The 19561-nt window shown below is 34.7% G+C and overlaps 1 protein-coding gene across 5 annotated transcripts in view; it reads left to right on the top strand.

The window, feature by feature from the left end:
* The window catches only part of LOC126830839 (cGMP-dependent 3',5'-cyclic phosphodiesterase), a 157536-nt gene that overhangs the window by 90511 nt on the left and 47464 nt on the right, over positions 1-19561 (top strand). For all 5 annotated transcript variants that reach the window (XM_050561274.2, XM_050561273.2, XM_050561275.2 and 2 more), the window contains 3 exons: positions 5215-5270; positions 9679-9744; positions 19212-19311. In XM_050561274.2, coding sequence (XP_050417231.1) covers positions 5215-5270; positions 9679-9744; positions 19212-19311 — 222 coding nt within the window. The remainder of the gene's footprint in view (positions 1-5214; positions 5271-9678; positions 9745-19211; positions 19312-19561) is intronic.

Raw genomic sequence — 19561 nt, forward strand, 5'->3', positions numbered from 1 at the left:
TCTTTCTCACTCCCAGACTTTTACCAGGAGATAATGGGCTTTTAACTTTCAGACTGCTAGGTATCTGTTCAGGATTGATATTGAGGATATTTTTGTTTTGTTTAGGAAATTGAAATAGTTATAGTAGTTCTACTTTTTCAAGCTATGTTCAGACTTTGAATGTGGCCTTGACAAACTGAAATACACTCCATTATGTTTATCAAGTCATCGTAACATGTTGTAAATAGAATTGGATGTTTTAATTTTCATGAAAATACTGGTAGGGTTTACCAAAATATTTTCAGTTTTTTAGGGCAAAAATAAATTTTATTGTAATGAGTTAAGTAATCTTTTGGTGATGTGACGCTTTAACTTCATTTATTTTACACAAAATTCTTGACCATAAGGCCACACCCAAAAAATATTCTGGTTCTCAGACAATCCTTTTCAACAAATTGATGTGGTAAGGCGGTTTTTACACGGCCACATTTTCATGTGGACGTATATTGTTGTTGCCCCTGTCCGTCCGTCCGTCCACAATTGTTTGTGAACAGTCTACAGGTCACAATTTTTATCCGATTTCAATGAAACTTGAAATATAGGCCGCCCCTCGTTCTCAAATTGCGTAAAAATATGGTATATCAAGATTGTGGACCCCTATAGAGGTCACAATTTTTATCCGATTTTGTTGAAACTTGAAATATAAGTTTATAACTCAAAGATCTTGGTTCCTTTCGATATTTGCGCATATCGAATTGTAATTTCCTGAATTATGGCCCTTGATTGTAGGAAAAATCACTTTCGTTTTAGCTTGTTTTCTATCCATCTCTCGAAAATGTGGGCGTATCCTGTCTGGCAGCTGCTGGTTGTTGTTTTATTTTGTCAAATCTAGCTTGTTTTTCATTTTTAAGAAACACATAAAATTATTATAAATTTAATATTTATTCAATCAACCCTTAAAGAAAGTCCAAGTAATTCTGTGACTTCATCTATGTACATTAACTCCTTGGAAAATGTTTTCAAATCCGTGGTATCAATAGCTTACGGCTAGCACCTGGATCCATTCACTTTATTTGAATTTTTCGTTTGTTTGTGATTTTCTGCGTATTGTGTCTTGTCCATATATTTGTTTTTGTGTAAATTATGTGTGATGCAGTGCCCCTGCGCTTACTATTAAAGCATGGATTCTGCTGGCGATTTAGATCGAAGTCTGCAGCCTAAATCTACCCGGGGAGATTATTTTCGGTCATATTTCTTGAGAAAGATGAGACATTTTGATCATAAAAAAAAAGAGACAGATGACAGCAAAAGTGTTGTCATCTTTATTTGCGAATAATAAATTAGCATTCGATTATCCAGTGCCGTTTGTGATTGTAGTGTTTCCCATGTTTACGTACTTGATAGTCGAGTCTAGTGTTCATTTCCTGTTATCAAGAAACCTTCAATAGAGTTACTTACCTTGATCGCGGGAAATATGAACATGTGGAAATTATTGACTTTGTTTTTATTTATTTATTTATTTTTTTTAATAAAAACATGTGACGCAGCCCATTTTGGATGACGTGGTGGTATCGGATAACCAGAATATTTTTTTTGTGTGGCCTAATGCTAAACTTGTAGTAGTTCTGTTGTGGTTCACATCAGCATAATTAATCTATGATTTAATAGAAAAAAACAACAAATTGTTTTCATAGTTGTGGAACTGATCGCAGATCGTCGTTTATTTGATTTTTAAAACGGAATGTGTTTACTGTAGATCTTGAAAGGTACTTAGTTGTTTGTAACAGAATCTCGAGTTTTACTATTATATTAGTACTATTACACTGTTTTTTATCTAATCATTATGTTATAATAAGATCAATGTAACTGTCAGTTATTGCAAAGTCCTACCATATTGCTCTGACTGACTATACACTAACAGTTGTTGCTTTAAGCCTTGTCTATACTCATCAGGTAAGGCAGGGTGTCCTTTCTCTGGGATTCAGGTATCATTTTAGTAACAACAAAGCGGGAGAATCTCTGTCTGTTATCTAATCTAGAATCTAGGCTGATACACATGTTCAGTTAATGTACTATGGTCTAGAAAGTCATAAAAACATCAAAAATAAACACAGTTTTAATGCAGACTCTTAAATGGTTTCTGATAATTACTGTCAGAGTTATCACCCTTGATCAATTGGGAAATTTTTGTGGACGTTCTAGTAAATGATTTTCAAATGCCCCCATTGGCTACAGTACAAAAGAATAAATATGTGAAAACCTTTGTGGACTTCATTGTCTGGTAGTAGTTATCGAAACAACTAAAATTATTTTCTGTAGTGTGACGTTAAGACTAGAGAATCCTGGTTGAGATTTTGCTCAGTAATGAACAATATTTGTATTACATAGAATTGTGACCTGTGTATTTATTTTTGACCTTGATTTTAAAAAGGAATTGTGCCAAACTAGATTTTTGATTTCTAATAGCATTGGGGGGTGGGGGGGGTATCCGAATGGTTAGCACGTATCATAAGGTCTGTCATTGAGCCAACTGGCATGGTTTCGAATCCCCGGTTGTACGTGACAAGGAATAGTGACGTCGCCTGTCCAACCTTGTGGGTTTTCTCCGGGTCCTCCGGTTTCCTCCCACTGCTAAAAAATCCTACACGCAAGTGAATTATTGAAATAAAATTGAACCATATGTTAGTCCCAAAATGACCTAGTGGAAGTTAAACCCCAATTTTCTCTTTCTAATGGCATGCATGAGAATATTTATGTTTGAAATAAAAAGCAGCACTGTATAAAACTGAACACTGCTCATTTATGGATGGTCGTTTCTAAAACTTAACAGTGTTAATTAAAACTGGATAGTGACACAACCACATGTTTTGTTTATTTCTGACAACTTTTACAACTTTCTAGTAGGAGAGATTCTCAAGCCTTATGATCATTACTAAATGCATGTTCCTGAAGCAACGACTGCGAGTTTCACAACATCTGGCCGTTGCTTGTTTACTTCACAATTCCCAAACTTATAGTTATGTTATACAGACATGTGAGCAGTAGCGTCCAGTCAGAGGTTGTGACATCGCGACCTCCACGGAAACCTTGACATTGAATGAACCTTGAACATTGCAACTCGATTATCACAGGTAGACATTTTAGCTTGAATGCGAGCGACTTGGTATTCGCAACGATCGAGGAATCTGATAGGCTAACAAGTTGGGCTTGTACCCAATCGAAATTAGTGCCGCAATATGCAGGGATCAATCCTTCTATTGAAGATGTACTAAATGATACTCAGATCGTAGTGTTAAAAGCAGTGTGAATGCTAATCTACAGTATAATTATATTTTGTCAGTAATTGAGTAGTCAATTATCTATTAATACACAGGTCATCTCCAACTAACCTATTTGTTTTTCATGCTCAAGCCAAAGCCCCAACATGCCAGAATAATGGTTACATATAGAAAATAAGGTCATACACAATCAAAAGTACTTTTATGAAAAACATTTTGTTAAAAAAAAATATTCAAATCTGTCAATTATGATTCTAGTTATGGTCATTTAAAGTTCATGGGTTTCAATTGATTTTGTCAGATAGTAAAAAACATCTGCTATCATATCTTTATTGTAGGTCTTCAAGGCCAACTACCCATTCTTCAAAAATGTTTTTTAATACTTGGATGTGGGTAATTACATAATAACAACAACTGTTTTTATAAACGACCCCATTTCACTGGCAAAGAGATACACCGTCAAAAGTGAAAATGGATGTTTTTGATTTTTGTCTTAATAATGAGTAATTGCTCCACCAATCCTCAGACATTCAGCAATTCGTCGTGGCACGCTCCTAATAATCAACCTTCCAATCATGATTTGGGGCAATCTGACCCACTACCCTTGCAGTGTCACGGCCATTTCTTGCAGTGTTGTCTGTTGACGTCGACGAACACGTCTCCTGATGAGAATAAACGTAACACACTAATAAAGCAAAGATACGCTAAACAGTAAATCTTATGCAAGAACCAATAGGAATGCTAACATGGATAGATAAACCAGCACCCGGCAGTTTTCATGAACCCTTCCTTGAAGTGTCAAATTTGACAATGAACCCCTCCAACGTGTATGGCGCTATTGCATGTCGCATGTGCAGCTCATTGGTTCTGTTGGGGCAATAAGTTCTTCATCTGTGAACATACTCTCAAAGCATGTCAAGTGTCCATGACTATTTATCATATCACAACCTGCATAGGTATTTGCATTTCAATATCCCCTACTTTTTTTTGAAGAGTATATATAGTCCATCGGAAGGGACGGAAAATGGAGGCCCTGTGTGCACGTAAAAGATCCCTTGACAGTTGGAATTTGATAATATAAAGGGTAGGCTGTAGCCCTGCTGTCCTGGCAAAATTTCCTTCTTAGCACACTGTATGGCATAAACCCATCTTCATTAGCCCAGGCGCAGCAGAACAGTACGACGTTAACCCCATTTCATTTCATTTCTCAAATATATCTTGCTAATTGCTCCAAACCTAAATTAGGAGGCATATTAGATATTAAAACATGACAGTAGGAAAATTGCATCTTTCAAATATCTATAAATTTATTGTTGTAACTCGCCTTTTGTAACACAACTATTCTATTCCAGTAAGCACTTTGTTTTCTCCTAATCCACTACATGAATTTCAAAGCAGTGGGTGCTTACAGCTGGCTCCCGATCCAGTCAGAGAGAGAAATGGGGTTTAACGTCCACTCGACACAAACTAGGTCATTTCGGGACTAACATAATATGGTTTAATTTTCTTTCAATAATTTGCTTGCGCGTAGGGGTCTTTAGCAGTGGGAGGAAACCGACCCTATTCCTTGTCACATGTAGGACGTTAAACCCCATTTCATTTCATTTCCTTGTCACATACAACCGGGGATTCGAAACCACGCCAGTTGACTCAATGACAGTTGATCAGATATTTGTTGTTTATTTCTTGTAATGTCTGTGTAGTTTATCTTGTCCACAAGTTTTTCTTATCGGTTTGGTTTTGCGTGTTGTGTGGTTCTCCTGCACTTATTATTAGATGAATTATTACTGTATATTGATCAAAACTGAAATGCTGATGGACGGTAATAGTCCACCTGGACTCATGTTTGTTATACTTGATCAAAAATAAAACAATTTGTTGAATCAATATGTAGCCTATAATCGTCATTAGTTTAAAGATATTTCTGTATATATATATATTGTGTATTTTATTACAGTGATATGTATACCAGTACCAGGTAAAAGTGAAGAAGGAAGTATTGGAATAATTGCTGTAAGTATAACATCATTTAAAAGAAGATAGCCACACAAAGTGTGGAAATAAATATGCCTACAGAGCAGCTATGTCTCGCAAATATAAGACAGCCACAGAAAGCATCTTATTCGAAAGGAAATAGGGAGGGATGTTGACCTAATTTGATAAGGATACCTTCAAACATACTAATTAAGCTGATGGATTTTGTAACATTTATGATTTGTATAGTATAGATCAGACCAGGGCTTTCACTTCAAAATTTTCACTGCTGGTCATTTTTGATAACGCACAAAAACTTTGCAAAGTAAATTCATATTTCATGTTTTTTATTCATGGTAGGGTATTGTGAATTCAAGTGTCTATACCACTTTGTCAGCATGGTGTACACAAAAAATTATATTTTTGGACTTAAAAATGAAATATTAATAAGGCTTGTGATAATTATTTATTGATTAAATATTCCCTTTTGGCTACTTAAAGATACATTATGGGAGATTAGATAAAGAGCTGGCAGTTCTCACTATAAATTGTATAATAGCTAAAAACTAGAAACTGTAAAGGGAATTTGCTGAAAATTTCAGTCAAATTGATCCACTATGTACTGAGATTTTAGCGATTGAATTTTCAGCCTAGCCTCGTTCATTTCTAAAGTTGGTAGGATAAAAAACATAGTTTCGATTACCCATTTCATGATTTGATTATCAATGAAAGTCGAACAGCAAATTGGAACCTAATCCAATAAACATCACAGGCTAGCGATGCCATCGAGAGTTGATTATGGTCTAGATCAGTTAATTAATGTATAATTAATCATTTAGATAACATTTCAGGCAATAGGCAGATTTAGCTCTTGCATAATGTATGTTTAATAATCAAAATGGCTGAATTGGCCGTAGAGAAACCATTCCAGTTGCTGATACGTAATTACCATGTGCTCTATAGAAAACACACTGACCTGGCTAATTTTGAGTCGGAATACAATAACTTCGAAATGAAGATATGGCATATATCTCACATTTAATGGTTTTAGACCATCTCTTACGGCATTAAGGACCGCAGAATTGTGACGTAAATCCTAATAATGAATAACCAAATAAATAACGGATAACTAACTTCACAGCTAGCGACACTAGTGCCCCCTAAAATATCGTCGTGTGGGTCATTCTCAGAAAAAGTGGCAAATTGAGCGTAAAAAATGTCTTCAATTTTTTCACCTAAAAGTTTCTTGATTATCATAAATTTTATATATTAATGTGTTGGAACACCATTTTATCTAACAGAAAAAAATTATTCAACCATATTTACTCCAAAAATAGACCTTTCGAGATCTAATATAGGCGTGAAATGTCCTTACCGTTACCATGTCCAACTTTGGATTCCAAAACTTATGTACATTTTTCTAGATGTGAGGAAACTGTGAATGTTAATCCCCATACATGTCAATTCATATGATATTGGTCTATTTCCATTCAAAGTCCCTGGTTCCTAGGGGTTTCAATGTAGCTATGAGGAGAGCCTCAATGCATGTCCTGATTTTCTGTTTCAAAATGTCTTTACTGTTACCTCGCTGTATATTTCACAAATATCTTAACTTTATTCAACAAGGCTTTTCAACAAGGTAAAGGTCTTTCTCAGCCATGTTGGATTCCTGAAGGTCATAAAAGTATACCAAGGAGGGAATTTTAAAGGAAAGAATCATAATTTTCACATGTCAGGGAAATTGTTTGTCTTTACTGTTACCTGAAATAATGAGGCAAAGAACGGAATATTTTAAATAATAATACATTACATAAGATAACTGGTATTCTTCAAAATAAGCAAGAAAAAGATAAGAATATGTTGTTCTTATTCATTTTTCCAAGCAAAATGTGTCTTTACCGTTACCACTCGATGTCTTTACCGTTGCTTTTTTCGGTAACTGTAAAGACATTTGTTGGAACGGTAAAGACTTGTCCACTTACAAGTTGGACTGTGTGGTCAGCTCTGGTGAGGCATATTGGCTGAGGCCTAGAAAAATATTGAATGTTTCCGGGGACATGACCTCCTACCCAAACAGCGAAAACCTCACCATTTTATTGACTTATATAAAAATTTAAAAAATATTAGAATTCGGGGCATAAAATAGAATAACTAAACAAAATTTCTTACCCCTTTGAACTTTGGGGTTTGACTGATTGAAAGTTTTTTTATCAAGTTGAGACAATCTGATTGTCACACACAAATCATCACGATTCTCGATGCTGAATTACATCCTATACTACTAATTAAAACGCTATTCCATAGTCCAGATACTTCTTCAACGTCAAAAACTTTTTCAAAGAAAAACAATATGTAAGAAATCATCTACACCGGAATTGCTTTAAGATGTTGTTCGATCGTGAATGATTTAATTGTCATTTCGGCAATTCTGGACCGAGTCTGTTTACTAGGTTTAATAGAGAAGATGTGCTCCAAATCTGTGATCGGCATTGTCGTGTGATGTCTGGTTGAGGAGATATCGTAGTTCAAAAATGTGTTTGATGTTATTTCATTTAATCAAATTTCTGTACACCATTGGAATATATTTTTGAAGTTTATTAATATTTTAAAAATGTGAATTGAATTGGATTGGTTGATGTTAATTCATTTAATTAAATTTTTGTACATCACTGGAATATATTTCGAAGTTTATTAAAGACGTAAACTCGGACGGATTACTGACATTCGAGAATGAATACATTACTCTGCAAATGAGGCTACAGTGAAGCCTTTTACGCCACCATGCTGCATGCTCCATAATCCACCCGAATTTAGAGGATGAAGCATAAATCTAAATAGAGATTATTAATTGGTTTAATTAAATGTCTTGTACATTATCATTATGTAATTTGAAGTTTAAATAATATAACATATTACAAAGCAAGATACCTAGTCAAAATTATTTAAGATTGCGATTATTCCCTGGATTTGAGACATCAATCATGCCACCTCGGACGACTCGAACCAGAAAATCCGATCGGCAGTTCTTACATATTGAAAAATGAGTCTTTACCGTTACCATCGATAACGATGGTAACGGTAAAGACATTTTTTTTGAAGGGTTATAGATAACTCAGAATACATGAATTATTGATCTTTGGAGCTCTTCAGCTCTTGACATGTTACAGAAATGATTCACATTGCAGTCTGCAGAGATAGAAGGCCCGTGACGCTTTAGTTCTGACATAATGAAAAAATGTCTTCACCGTTACTGTTGATGTCTTTACATAACGGTAAAGACGGAGATATTTTTTTTCGAAGGGTTATAAATAACTCAATAATGCTGATCATGCATTGCTAACATGATTTTGAACGAAAGAACACCTTCTACTTCTGATTTATGACAAAAAATCACATAAATGGCCTCATAAAAAAAATGAATGTGTCTTTTCCGTTACTTGCCACTTTTTCTGAGAATGACCCGTGTATAAGAGTTAATATATATATACACAACATTTTTGCAACACTTGGAATTATCAGTATCGTACGCAATAGCACTGGAATACGTAATTTTCTTAATTTTTTTCCAGTAAACAAGATAACTGATCACTAGATTTTATTTCTACAATTCCCACAAGGCCGTAATACCGCTATAAAAAATTATAATGCATTTTTCTCCCAACACGTATGTTGTTGAGGATTTACCTAATTTCTATTCTGTTTTTATTTAATATGACAGTTGTTTGGAGTAGACGAGCAGTACTTCATATCAATTGCTCTTTTTTCGAAGATCATAATAATCGTGTTTACATCGTGTGTGACTGTAATAGCGGTAAACGGCTTTGTTCTGGAAAATTCTTATGACATGTGAACAATACGTGATTGACTAAGAATGGACCGCTTCACGCCATTGATAAAATTCTCACATATCAATTAACTTTTATTATTCTACTACCAGACACTCCTCATTAATTATCAACACAGCACTCAGTAAAATCTGTTTACAACTATGTATACAACCCTATAACACCAATCATGAGATTATGTGGCTTCTATACGTGCGCATTATTCTGCACGGGCCATACAATTTTATAGTTACATAGTGGAAGTCGATCGTAGCCATGTTTGAAAATTGGGTATTGAAAAAAGGCTATTATATCCGGCGTGCAAAATGACCGATGGGTCAGATCTAGTTACGGTCATTTTCCATAGCCCTCGATCCTGACCGGCATATATGGCCGACATGGAACCCATAGATCAGACTTAATAAAGCAGCTTGCATTGTAGTTGCTGCTCATCGGAGATCATTCAAAATCCTCTCTGATAAAAAGTTAATGTTTTTTTATGTATAGATAAATAAATGTATCATTACCGTATGCTTATTGTTTATACACAGATTAAAAATACCCTACATTCTTCAAATTTATCCTGTACATGTTGTCTTTATAACGATTGTTTATTATTTCAGGCCAGTTTTGAAAATGGAATCTCTGTTAATGTCCATGATTCTAGATTTGAATATCTCAAAAAACAGGTCAGTGTTTCATTTTTTGGTCATACTCATGTATCACCAGTCTTGTCTGTTGATGGTCTTTGTCCAACCATCTATCTGCCTGCAATTCCTAACAGTAACATTCCGGAATTAATCTATCTTAGAAAGTTGGCCCAGATATGATAAACTAGAAATCTCCAGGTGGCGGGTAGTCATTCCAGATTTCTCTCATGAAGCGACTAGTTTCGTTCACTTCGAACTTATGAGGCTTAACTGAGATTTCAGCTTTTCCCTTTATATAATCATCGGGGACTGTAACACAAAACAGTCTCTTGGGTGGACCAGCGCAGTTCTCTATCACTGGAGCAACTGCTTCCGTTATATTTGAACAGAGAGACGACAAAACCTTTCCCTTCAGTAACTAACATGTCACTCTCAATTATTAAAGACCAATCACATCACACATTATCCATACATGTAGGTACACAAACACTCTTAAATTGTTTAGGTCTTTACGTACATTGCTCCATTTAAAATATCGTAATATGATAGGGTGACCCGTGCACCCAAAATTTTCTGTACAGATAGTTGGTCTCGACACGGCGAATGTACACGCTTCATCAGTGGCTTATCTCGAAGTGATTTCTCGCTTACTACGCACTATGATAATACTCAGCGGTAGAGTCTATGATACTATAAATAGCCATCGCACATGCAATTCTCTACACATCTATCAACTATTACAGCCGTATTGCTTTATCATTAACTGTACCATCATATCTTTGAAATAATTGCATTGGGCAAGAACATGATACTAGCAGTAGTTTCATTTTACTTTTACAAGGTTCTTAAAACAATTGTTGAGTTGCCCAATGTGCGTGTTTCTAAATTCAATTTATTGTTCCAGCTTTCTGTTATGTTTTGTAAAAAAGTAGTCTTGATTACCCCGGCCTGTTAATCAAACGTAGAATGATCGGTAGACTGGTTAAGCGAGACTACTTTCAAAACAAGGGCACGTAACCTATTTTTTACTTGCATGTGCTCAGATGTTATGGCCGACACTCGGAACCATCTTTCAGTGTATTATTTATGGATGATTAAATGGTCATAGCTTATTAAGTACAACATGACCATTTATTTAGTGACTATAAATGTTGGAAACTGATTTAAGGCTTGGTGTATATATAGATATTGTGTTGTAATTTTCGAGATATTTGGAGATATTTATTTATGGTGGGGCACACTAAATATAAGACCTTTTATTTCTTCGAGATTGGAATGCCTAAAAATTCTTGAAAGTCTGCGTATCTGCTTTGGCCCAGCGACTCAAAGATTCTTGCAATTCTATAATCTGTATCGACATGAATTCCCCCCAAGTATCATGGTACCAAACTAGCTTGCTAAATTGAATACTTCGCCGTTGAGGTGTACAATTCAGATTCTAAAATATCCGTAATCAATTGAAAATCAAAACATGACTTCACACCTGTACATGGTACCATGTTTACATGTACTGCGTACGGAGGACAGGTAAAGACCCCTGGAATTCGTTTCTTACATATCCTGTCTATATTTACGCTACAAATTAAATATGAAATATTTTTCCGACCAAATTATTGGATTTTGTCAAATTTTCTTATAAATTATTCATAACCTTTATTTTGGGAAATTGTTTTAAACTTTTTAAATGGTTAAATACACCAGGCAACGAGTCATGTGCATTTTCCATTCCAGCCACCACTTATATTTACTGTGGTGTCGTTGCAGTAGAATTATTTCAGATGACTTGGTGTGCATTTTAATTGATTTAGATATAATACTTTATACTGCTACAGGGCTTGCCACGAGACGCGAGTAATTACTCGCGCGCACGCTACGCTCGCTTAAAACCAAATTTACGTGAGTGATTAAGTACTCGCGCAAATATAAAAAATAATTTAATCAGAAATAATTGAATATCGTAATATAAAAAGCCGTAAACAATTTGTATGCCTTCATATCGATGCACTATTGCGCACGCGATATGTGTTTTTCCAGTGCGAACTGTTGTTACTAAAAATACTTTTAGACGCGTACTGCCAGGCGGTTTTTAAGCGGATGTCCTTTGCCGTGTCTGGATAATCAAACATTGAGCGGATGTTGTCGTTTCTATTAATAGCAATTCTTTCGATCCCGCATCTTTTCTGCAAACTGATGGGATTGAAATTGTTTTGCCTGTTCTTTTACCTTTCTAAGCTTTACCCGAATCCCCTCAGCACGCCAACGATGGCAAAGGGAAGCCCAGTTTCTCTTGCAACGTTCTTGTCATGGGAAGACGATTTACAGATATTTTTTTTTGCCAAGGAAATAAAAGAGTATGCATTGTCATTGTGTGTGAAATTGCTTTATTCAACGTCCGCTTCCACCGAAGTGACAAGAGCATTGCCATTAGGCACATGAAATTTAAATGGCTACTCACGCACATCATTCTGCGTGAGTAAATACATGTACTCGCCTCACTCGCGCAAGTCTATATTTGCGTGAGTAGTCATCTACTCGCCTCCAATTTGCTCGTGGCAAGCCCTGCTGCTATAACTAGTGTCAAGCAGATGAAAACAAGTGTAGATGGTCTGATATTTATTGTTATAAAATTGGCTATTTCCAACTGTGTGAGTGACTGTACGACCGAGCCAATTGTAAACAGTGCAAATGGCGGCTTTTCATGGTATTTCTGTGCTTAATTCTTGCATTTAGAAATGAATAATTAAATGTACCTGACGTGGACATGAGTATTGTGGTCTTAAGTCAATTTACTGAACAGCAAGTAAGATTTAGTTTTACTTGCTACTTGCCAGACGTAAAAATCGACTGTCGGTGACAAGTAGACAGGCGAACATTTCGAGCCATGATTACTATTGACCATTATAAAAATGCTTATTTGCAGACTCTAAAATTCCCAACCCTTTTTACTATATCGTTTAATAAAAAAAAAATAAACAGATGGGAACTGTTTGAATAACCAGCTGGGTTATTGAAATGCTTATGCACTGAATTCAGTAGTGTTGAAAATCTAATCGAAATTTGTGATCCGAATACTTTTGTTGGCTATCCGAATACTATTCGGATAATTCGGAGACGTGAAATTCTTGAACACAATTACATCAATTACATATACTGGTACTCATAATTTCTTACTTGTTTCAATGTTTATGAGTGTCTGTATGCCGAGTATGAAATCGGACTTTCGATTTGCAAATTGTTTGAGCCGCGAAGAAAAAAAACGTGCCTACCTTTAGCCGTAATTATTAAGACTATCTATGACATCGGTCTGACATCCCAAAAAATCAATGAGGTGAAGGAATTTGTATAGTATATCTACTCCTGTTATCCGCACCCTTCCACTTATCATTTTGCTCAATCAACACAAATGAAAAAAGTAAAATAAAACCATGTGCCATTTATTCCGGCAAGGTCGTTTGCCTCATTCTGATAATCTACTACTATTGAACCAATCAGTGAGTGGGAATATACGTGACCTAGGTCGTTATGAATAAATTTCATTGTGGGAAGTCAAAACACGGTCTAAACTCGTATGCCGTAAACTAGCGCAGGGAATGAATGAATATTTTTTTTATTTAGACTACTGTTTTCGTTGCACTGCATTAATAATTTTATTAGTTACCATCACTAAATAATACGCATTATGTTGACATTTATGCTCATGGAGCTGTGTACGTGATCAATTGCATTGGGGAAAATTTCAAAGTGATCAGACATAAAAATGGCTAAATATAGAGCAGAATATATTGTAACGAATAGTAAACGGATAGTAAAATGATTTGGATAAACCCCTATTTTGTATCCGTTAACAAATATCCGAATAGTAGTTTCAACACTAGAATTCAGTATTAGAAAATGCTGTGGGATTTCCATACTCGGCCAGACCAGCATTCTTAGTCTACAATTGGACTGAGTATTCAACTGCTATTTGGCAATTGTGGTATTGAGTTATCTAGATAAATTACTCATCGATGGTTTTAAGTAAAATTATACGTATTCTGTTTGAGTGTTTTCCCTTTTTGATAGGATCCTATATTGAATTATTTAAGAAAAAAAACCCCACACATTTATTTGCATAATTTACAGTGTTTTAGAAATCAGACACTTCCTGAAAGTGCAGGGTTTTAGATTAAGTGAACATGTTACAGTGAGATAAGAAAAATGAATTAATTGATTCATTATTCATTTGATTTCTATTGTTAAACATTCATTATCTCAACTCACATTTATGCGAAAGTGGGTATGTTATTATGAAGCCTAAGTAATAAAGAGGTAAAAATGATGGAATTGGCATTTGGAAAAGCAATGATGCATACTTTCTACTTCTTTAATAAAAAAAAAAAACAAAAAAAACGTACCATACACCAGAAAATACAATATTGGTAGCAGTAAGTGGTGTTGTGCAAGAGGTAGGGTATGCTTCTTTGTTTTAGAATACTTGATACTATTTAAAATGATCACATAGCAAAAAAAATAGAAAAACTGTTTTATAGTAATTTGTTCTACAACTGTATATAAATTATCAAAGTAAATATGTAATGAAAACCAGTAGGAATCATTTCATTTTAGTGCTAGTTTTATAAGTTTATTGAATTAAGATAAGACCACTGCCAAAAATTAAGAAAAGATGAAAGGAGGTATAGTTGGTTGGTTAATTTGTTGGTTAGTGAGTGTGATTTACACTCTTATGGTGGAGATAAAGCCATGTATTAAACAACCTAGGAACCAATCATACAAGCCAGTAAATCTCTCTGATGTTACCAGATCAAAGAAAACTAGAAAGCACATCCTTATTTCATAAGATGTCTCATAAAAAAAAATAATCTCTGCATATATCCAATTTGTGTTTTGATTATGCTAAAGCAAATATTATTTTTGTCCTCAACCGTCAGGAAACTTATCAGAAATAAAGGATCAATGTGATTTTTATGATAGAATACATACTCTTCAAAAAATCAAAACAGTGTTAAGTACATTGAAGAATTTATTAGAAACTGAATAGAAAACATTTCATCTAAGATAAATCTTTTTAGATTGCAATGTGGTGAATAATGTATTAGTACTAATAACATAATACATTGCAGAACAAGTAATCAATTATTCCAACAAAACTTCCTTCTGCTTTTCATCAAAATGATAATGAAAATAGTGACACTGTCTTTCTTATATTAACACAATTTGTCATGTTTTTATACACATCGGTCCATTGTCTACAATTTCTTGTAAACACTCTACAGACTCTAAATTTATCAACTGATTGTTTTGAAATTGATATATGTTGTTTACATTAGTGAGATGAAGAAGCCTAATTAATTTCAATAATTTCCGTAAATTTGTTCTGGAGTACTGGCCCTTGTTTCATTTTATTGCACCTTATCATCCAATCTGTATGAAATTTATGTGTGTGTCCTTTAACCCTTTCACTGCGTATACCCCGTAGTACCGGGTATTATAAAATGTCGGTAAAATGCGCGTACCCGGTATTACCGTGTACTCAGTAAAGCCCTCGCTAAAATTAGTACCGTAACTGCAAGTGCCATCTATTGTATTTTCTATACACTAGAACATATTTCCACGTGTTTCAAAGCGGCAAACCGTAAAATGGCGGAGTGCATAGTGACAACGTAGATGATGCACTCTCGACGAAGTCGTGAATGACGTCTTGCTGACCAACACGTGGACAATTTCGAGGCGGGTGATACACATAATTCGTTTCCAGTTACTTGATAATGATAGTAGTCAGGACAGTGATTGGTATTATGAAGTGTGTGATTTGTTGCGCGACGTTCCGCCCATGGCTAGCTATGTCTCCCGTGCATGATGAACAAGCCCAATGTGAACACGATAGCCCTGTGTCTGCAGTAGATTCTGACAATAATTCTGATGTTGATTATAATGCTGGCCTGCTGGATCGTAAAAGACGTAGGCAAATCCTGAGCCCCGAACGTGTAGATCTATTGACTGACTATATTGATAATGATATGGGACTTGGGGATGAAAGTGAAAGTAAAAACAAGGTATTGCAATCCGCACGTGGTCATGGCAGCGGGAGATGTGATGCGCGTGTTCGTGGCGGCACTGCTCATGGCTGCTATTGATATTTTTGTTCATTTTATATATCTTTATCAAAATCCAGTGAAAAAAACAATATCTTTTAAGTATTTCATGGAGAAAAATTCGTTTTCGTTTTAGCTTTAGTGAGAAATGAGAAATCCAAAATGGCCGCCATGACGTCATGTGACTACATTATTATGCAAATTTCCAAAATTCTATTTTTTCCTCTTAGCCCATGGCAACCTCATGCCCATCCCAACAGACAAAAAGATTTTTCATAAAAGCTTCCATAAGTACTGCTTGGCATTCAGTTCCAACCTCTCTTTTTTCCTCAAAAAAGGGTCTAGCACAGGCAGTGGATTTACATCTAGCATTGAAAGGGTAAAATTAGTGAAACAAAGAATCGTATTGAATTTCAGCAATTTCCGTTAATTTGGTCTAGACTTATGTTCTTGTTTCACTTTAACGACAAAAGGTATCATCCAATCTGTATGAAATGCATTATTTAAATTAGTATTCTAATTCTAAAATGAAAAATCCTACTGAATTTCAGCAATTTCCGTTAATTATGTTTAGAGTTATGACCCATGTTTCACTTTGTAGAACACGTAGAACACCCTAACAACAAAAGTTCTCATCCGATCTGTATGGAAATTTATATGTATTAATTAAATTAGTGAAACGAAGAAGCCTATTGCATTTCAGCAATTTTCTTTAATTATGTTTAGAGTTATGGCCCTTGTTTCACTTTGTAGAACCTTGTGAACACTCTAACGACGAAAGTTATCATCCGATCTGTATGGAAATTTATATGAATTATTTAAGTTGGTGAAACGAAGAATCCTATTGAATTTCAGCAATTTCCGTTAATTTGGTCTAGAGTTGTGGCCCTTGTTTCACATTATTGAACCTTGTGAACGACGAAAATCTGATCTGTATGAAATTTATATGCGTCATTCCAATTGAATTTCAGCAATTTCTGTTAATTTCTTCTGGAGTTATGACCCTTGTTTCACATTGTTGCACTTTGTGAACGCTCCAATGACAACAGTTATCATTCAGTCTGTAAATTAGTAAAACAAAGAAGCGCTCCTATTGAATTTCGACAATTTCCAATAATTACTTCTAGAGTTATCACCCTTGTTTAACTTTATTAAATCTTATGAAAGGTATCATCCGATCTGTATGAAATTTATATACTATAATGCATCATTTAAATTAGTGAAACAAAGAAGCCTATTGAATTTCAGCAATTTCCAATAATTACTTCTCAAGCTACTGGCCTGGTTTTACTTTGTTGGAAAATGTGAATGCTCAAACAACAAGTCACCGTCTGATATGTATGAAATTTATTTGCATTATTTAAATTAGTAAAACGAAAAATGCTCTCAAATTTTTTTGTATATTACTTTCAGGCGTAAGGCTCTTGTTTCAGTTTGTAGCACCCTGTGATGGCCCAAAGGACGAAAATTATAATCTGACCTGTATGAAATTGTCTTGTAAATGCCACCCATTACATACAAAAGATTAAATATGCAACAACCCTTGTTTACCATTCGGACGATTTAGCTGCTGTGGACATAAGTTTTGTTGCCTGGCAACCTATCTTTTACATTTTTTATTGTATGGTTGATTTCTTTAAAATACCTAAATTTTTGGTTTAGGTTATAATAGTTATATGAGTAATATGTAAATACATCCAATATCAAATTCACTGGTAAATCTGTTCCATGATCATAATTGTCAGATTGAATAATCCTTCAGATGGGACAGTGTATGCAAATGATGTATTTGAATTTGGAAGATGGTTAAACTGGACAATAGCTATTTTCTTTTCAAGAGAACTGCACTTGTGAACAGAGCATTAATTAGCTGGCAAGTTAGGACTGTGGCCTGGTTTTGGATCCTATTTTGTTTTTGCTTATATATTATAAAATATTTGCAAATGAATATTGCTTAAAGTTAAATTCTATTTATATGGCTATATACAGCGAGTTAAGCAATCTGATTAAAAAAACAGATCCTATTTCATTTCAGTTTTTATAGTTCAAAATTGCGTTTTACCATTCTTTACTACACTAGGATCTGGAAGAGTTGTTATATAACCTCCATTCTGTTTGATGTGAGGGATTAGCTAATGAAATGGTCTGATGCAGGGAGTTATTGGTGTGCGATGCACGGAATTGTGGTTATCCTACTAGAAACATCAACACTGATTGCCCTGATTGGTTAATAAAATGTCTGATGTCATAGTTAAAAAGCCACTAATATGACCCCTGACGCGAACTCCCACGACGAAATATAGATCTGTATTTTAATCAGATTGCCAGTTAAACGCCCTGGTTGATACCATTAAAATCATGATACATCTGTTGAACAGTTGTAATTTTTGATTAATGTCCTGTTAATGAGTGGCCAGTTTGTAACCTTTAGAAATTAATTTTCTCCTTTAGATCATGAACTTTCTTAAGATGCAATCTTTCTCAGTGTATTAATTAATATGATTGTCATGCTAAGGTTAATCTGTTTTATATATGTTTGAGGCAGGATTAATTTTGGCTACCAGCTTGTATGACGCAGAAGAATAATTCTGTAATTTGTTTTCCACCCTATATTCCAACTCTATATAAGCTTATAGTACCTGCAGATTGAAGAGATTAACAAATTTACTAGCAGGTGGTTGATGTAAATAGCCTTTCTGTAAATCAACACCACCAGACTTGATACCTTTGAGTCAGGGACACTGACAGGGCTGTTGACCAGTGAATTTACAGGATTAGGATTAAGGAGCATCTTCTTTCCCATGTATCTGACTACATTACACTATCTGCTCTGAAGAAAGGAAGAATCAGAGTAGAATTATTAGTCATCAAAATATTAGAATCCACGTTCGACCTCTGATAACTTTTAATCCATTTTATGATATGGCTGCTGGTTTATAGTTTTATGTATTTATCCTGGTTACCATCTTTACCTACTGACATATTAATATTATTGTTTGAAAGCTGTGGACTATTAAAAATGGGTCTGTATGTCACACTTTTTGGGACACAATAACTTTTCTTGTAATTGAGCTAGTGTTTATTTGGTGAATGCCTTGATGGAGGTCGATGATGAGCATACTCTACTTAGGGTAAGTAGAGATAAGCAATTCGATTGGTCGATACTTAGGGACACAACAACTATCCTACTAATTGAGCTGGAATGTTCAAACTTGGTGTAGATGTTTATTAGGTGAATGCCTTGATAAATGATACTTTATAAAAAAAAAAAAAATGTTTAATTAATTAATGTGTCATCTATTTATTTTGGTGGGGGACATCAGCCTCACATTAGCTTCTTTCCTTCATGTATGGTCTTTATTGACTTTAAAATTATTGCCATATATATTTATTTCTTATATACATCTATTTCAGACATCAGTTTGTTACCAGTTGATTAAAAGTTCAACCAATATTAGAAGAAAAAGTGTTTGTGAATCCGACTCCCATATTGAATCTCTAATAGGACTTTGTGGTAAGTCATGTTTCTCTTAATCAAATTGTTAAACTGAATAGCAAAGTAGGCTCATAAGATAACATTAGATGTTTTTCGCATCAAAACGTTCATTAAGGACAGCATGCATACAAGTAAATGTACATTTACCGGTAATTGACTTGGGTTTTGCATACTGCTAAAAGATTCTACAGACTATTCCATGCAAATCACCTACTTTCTTATCATTGTAGAAATATTTCTAAAAGAAAAATGTTGGCTACCCCTCTTT

This window comes from Patella vulgata, chromosome 8 (genome assembly GCF_932274485.2).
Source record: "Patella vulgata chromosome 8, xgPatVulg1.2, whole genome shotgun sequence".
Lineage (NCBI taxonomy): Eukaryota > Metazoa > Mollusca > Gastropoda > Patellidae > Patella > Patella vulgata.